Source organism: Sceloporus occidentalis, unplaced genomic scaffold (assembly GCF_023333645.1).
Source record: "Sceloporus occidentalis isolate IW3139 unplaced genomic scaffold, rSceOcc1.0.p SCAF_32, whole genome shotgun sequence".
NCBI lineage: Eukaryota > Metazoa > Chordata > Lepidosauria > Squamata > Phrynosomatidae > Sceloporus > Sceloporus occidentalis.
The window spans coordinates 4,869,828-4,874,966 of NW_028317012.1; the positions used below are offsets into that span (position 1 = coordinate 4,869,828).

Consider the following 5,139-nt stretch of genomic DNA (forward strand, 5'->3'; position numbering starts at 1 on the left):
CCTTTTGGATGAACTGGAACGGAAATTGTGCGTCAAGACTTCTGAGCCATCAGTGCCTGATCTCAAAAATTCTCTACTGGATGAATAGGCAAAAAATCCCACAGAAACACTCAAAAAAGCCTTTCCAGAAGAGTGCTGTTATAACTGCAAAGGGGGCACCTTTGCACCCTTACAATGCAATGTTGTAAACGTCCCTGTTAGTGTAATGGTTAGTTGTCCCAGTACCTATGTGCATTTATGCTCCAATTTGTGCACCGTAATATCCACCAAAAACAAAAAACGTATGCATGTGGGGTAGTTTACTGAATGGACAAACAACATCACCCTAAAAACAGCAATGTATACCTTCTAATGTTTGCCCATAATTATCAGAAATGTCTAGACATTTTACACAATTGAGGCATTTCTAAAATCAGGATACTTGAATTATTACATTTTAGGGGTATTTTTGTCATCTTGACTAGTTTTGTTATTATTTATTTATGAAAATTGTTTTTTGTTCTATTTTCCTCTACGTGTAATTATGTATTCATATTAAATACACTACACATATAAAAAATGCTATCAAATAAATAACAATATAACAATATATAGTTTGTGTGGGTACGCTATTCATGGATAAGGGGAGTTGTGGTTGAGTCAACATATGTTAAAAATGTCAAGAAAAATCTCTGGACGTTAATGTATAAAAACTCTTGCATTATTTTAGTAATAACGTTAATGTATACTGTATCTGCTATTACAGCTGTGCCAAGATAAAACTAGATTAGCACCTGTTACACGCACATATAGTAGCTTTAAATCCAAGATACTAAACATTATTTTAGCCCAAGGTCCCCTGATACCAGTGTAAATTATAGAAACCGTGGGCTGTAAGAGAAATCAATTGTAGTTTGAGGGTATATAAGAACTATGGAAGTCACTGGCTATTATCTGACCCCAGAAGTAAAGCATTATGGCACTCCTTTGGCTACTGTCCTGTATTGTCCTAATTGGAAGCACCTATGGTAAGTTTAACTAGCAAATAATGACTATATTGTATGAATTGGTTTAGAATCTTTAAAGCTTCTTATGCAAATATCCTTATTCTAACACATCAGGTTGTGGTGTCCCTGCCATCAAGCCATCTATTTCTGCATATGCCAGAATTGTAAATGGTGAGAATGCAGTTTCTGGGTCCTGGCCATGGCAAGTGTCTCTACAGGTAAAGTAAAATGTTGTAATTGATTATAATATTTTGTGGACTTTAGGAAATACTTTCACAAATATAATCCACGTGCATTAAAAAATACTCCTTGTTCATAGAATCTGGAAATATATTTGGAACAGTTTGTCAATTAAAGATACCTAGTTAGAATCTTTGACAGCTAAGCAGCAGTTCTGAATGTTAGTCCTTTGGAAATCATAATTAACTGTTTGACAAACAAGGGAAATATACTGTAACTAGTATACCAACATTTTATGCTAGGTAAATTCTGGAATAATGCAATAATGGAGTATTTCTATTTCACATATCCAATGAAAATAAATCATAGCCTACTATGACTTGATCATAAGTGATAGAAACATCCAAATGAAGACTTTTTTAAAATTAAATTTAATTTCCTTTAAATATCTATACATGTATACGTGCAATAATGTAACTTTGTATTCCATACCAGGAAAGCACTGGATTCCATTTCTGTGGTGGATCTCTGATCAATTCCCTCTGGGTTGTTACTGCTGCTCACTGCAGTGTGACGTGAGTAATACTTGATTATTTGTTTGAGTCAAGTAATTATGTGTGGAATACTGTTAAGTGGGAAATCTTTATTAAGTAGCTCAACAGAAATCTACATTACCAGATTGGGTCTCAAAACTGTCATGTGTATTTTAATCCATACCATTCAACCAGTTTATTGGTCCTCAAGTCCACTGACTACCAGACACTTGTTCAATGTGAAATGAAAGAATTTATTAAAAAAAATTGCGTCTAAACACCAAGATTCTGATCAAAGACATACTATGAACCAAAATTAAATAAAGTTATTTATTTGGTAGTACTCTAATAGGTATTTTCATTTATAGTAAATGTATAATGTATCATGTATCAATTTCTCTTTTCCAAGCATCTTTAAAAAGTGAAACATGTGATAGGGAAAAAATAGATCGCTTACAATACATATTGTGTGGTAGGGCAATTTAAGAGCTGGGGTGAGCTACGGGTTTCTGCTGGGGTGAGCTACGGGTTTTTGACTCTATGAATGCAAAAAAAAATCTGTTTCGGCTCCCAACAGGTGAATTTTATTAAATTGTAACTGACACCTATTCTTGCTCTCATAATTCATTATCTTATATCATCCATCTCAGCAGCTCTCATTTTAAATTTTAGTGGCATTAATAGAAAGCTCTTAATTATGGTGCAGCCTCATATTAGAAATTTCCATTTGGTTTTAGTTTTAAAACTTGAAATTACAATTTTCCTTGTAGAACTGCTCACCGTGTTGTTCTGGGTGAATATGATCGCTCTTCCTCCGCAGAACCTATTCAGACTAAGACTATTGCCAGGGTAAGCAAATCATTATTCACGATAGCTAATCAAAAAGTATCCCGTAGCACAACAAACAATACTTCATACTTTTTTTAACGTTTAAATTTACAAAAAAATTCTTTTCTTTCTTCTGTCTACATTCCTATTCTGAACTATTCAGATTTTTTTTTCTTATGATTAAAGCAAAATGTAAATGGTTTGGGCATTATATTGTTATAGGATTGATTTGAATGGTGCATTTAGTCATAAAACTTAAATTCCCATAAAACAGTACCTTTCAGCTCTTTAGAAACCCCATTTGCACTTGATCAGTCACGTAGAACAGAGAAAATGGCTAAACAGAGAATGGGATCCTTTACGGTGATTAAACTTAAACTGAGGAATGTACTGAATATTGAGGTGGTGACCTCAGGTAGAGGGGGTGTTGTGAAAAATGGACAAGGTTTATGTAAGTGCTCTCATGGGTGTTTTCATGAAACAGTGGTTGATTAACCCTACCGAACTGGGAATGTTCTGCACCCCTCTCTTTTCTATTTTTTGGACTCTATGGATGTATTTCTTTTTTCAGTCTTACTAACTAGGTAACAGTCTGTATAGCCAAATGACGGCATGTAATTTACCAATGATGTTTAAAGTAATTTGCCCCTTATTTTGCCTTAGGTTTTTAGACATCCTAACTACAGCTCCTACACCATCAACAACGACATCACTCTGCTGAAACTCTCCAGCGCTGCAACTTTCAACACCCGTGTATCTCCTGTGTGTGTTGCTGCCAGCGCTGATGCTTTCAATGGTGGAGAGAGATGTGTCACAACTGGATGGGGATATATTGATGCTTCATGTAAGAAAGGCTTATGTAGATACATGCTTCAACAGGTTGAGGGACAATTTTGGACCACTGGATAGAAATAGGTTGACATACTCTCTGTAATTTTACCACCCTAATATTCAAGGCATAACCGCCCATGAAGGACCAGAAAAATACTTATAAAACAAGATTGTTCAAATTTTAGTGACATGAAAGACATGACATGAATTCTGGCAGTTGAAGCTGGAGGATGTAGTACTACTTCATGGTGCTTTAAGCATTTGCAGGTCTAAATCCCTGCCAGTGTACAGGAGATAAGCCTCGTGTCTCTTCTGCTAGCTGGGGCCAAAATGTGTTGCCCCAAGCTGAGTGATCGAATGGGAAACCACTCAAAACAATCCCCTCACGCTGATGAATCTCTCACAGGGCAAGCATATTAATATATTTGGGGGATTTATTTCTCATTCCTAAATGTAAAACCGTACAGGTAAAACTTTGTTTTTTGAATTAATGTTTTAGATTTTTACATACTTTATGATGGAGTATACAAAACCAAGCTCTACATGTTCAAAAAATGCAAACCCACAATATATATATATGGGTACCCTTCATGAGAAAGAGTGATATTACTGTTAAAAATGGACATAAAAGAAATATTGAAAAGCTCACCTCCTTAAGTGTAAAACTAGTAAAAGGAGGCTAAAAATGTTAGCACAATAGCAGTTTTATTGAAAATGAGAAGTAGTATCCATAAAATATATCAATGGAAGAGAAAGTATTTATATTTGATATGAGAGTATGAACTATATGAATCTATATGAAGGGGTTATTGATAATTATTATTTTCTTTTCATATATCAGTTTTCCTTTAGATTACTGCGTGGGTGTTTGGAAAACAATAACAATTATTAATATTTATCTATACATCATAATGACTTAATCCACTCCTCATGCTGAATTTCACTTTCTTGCTCTTATCAGCACGCCTTACCCCAAGCAAACTGCAGCAAGTGGCTCTTCCTTTGTTGAACAACACTGACTGCCAGAGATACTGGGGAAGCAAGATCCTTAGTACCATGGTCTGTGCTGGAGCCTCTGGAGCCTCTTCCTGCATGGTATGACATTCTGCAAACCTCTCCTTATTGTTGTACACAAAATGTAACATCACTATAAATATAAACGATTGCTGTATGATTTTATTTTTGATGATTTTATTAGATTTTGTATTCCATATATGTATGCCTAGAAAACACACACATACATATGTATATATACACACACATCTAAAGTGTATAGTGATATATTGCTTCTTACTTTCAGGGTGACTCTGGTGGACCTCTTGTGTGCCAGAGGAATGGAGCTTGGACCTTGGCTGGAATTGTGTCCTGGGGAAGCTCTTCCTGCTCCACATCAACCCCAGGAGTATACGCTCGTGTCACTGTTCTTAGAGCCTGGATGGACCAGACTGTTGCTGCTAATTAAATGTATTGTTATGTATATTTACATTCTAAATAAAAGAACAACATGAAACATTTATTAGATTTTATTTCAAGGAAATATATCCTAACTCACTAAATAAAATATGGGCCAAATGCCTGTGTAATCTAATACCAAATAAGTGAACTAGAGTTTGCATAGATAGCATGCTCTGAAAAATACCCCTTGTCTTATAATCAAGGTCGTCTTCTAACAGGGGACCTGGATCCTCCTGTCTGGTAACCTCAGCTGTTGCCGGCACTTCCACCGTGGCAGGCAGCAGCGGAGGTTGTCTATGTGCATCGCGCCTACCTTCCACGGCTGC

The 5,139-nt window shown here is 35.7% G+C and overlaps 1 protein-coding gene across 1 annotated transcript; it reads left to right on the forward strand.

Moving 5' to 3' along the window:
• Nucleotides 1-955: 955 nt before the first annotated feature.
• Nucleotides 956-4,820, forward strand: LOC149298580 (chymotrypsinogen A-like). The gene is made up of 7 exons (XM_089487411.1): nt 956-1,007; nt 1,101-1,204; nt 1,662-1,741; nt 2,470-2,548; nt 3,191-3,371; nt 4,320-4,453; nt 4,659-4,820. The coding sequence occupies exons 1-7, from the start codon at nt 956-958 to the stop codon at nt 4,818-4,820; spliced, it is 792 nt and encodes a 263-aa protein (XP_089343537.1).
• Nucleotides 4,821-5,139: the final 319 nt, after the last annotated feature.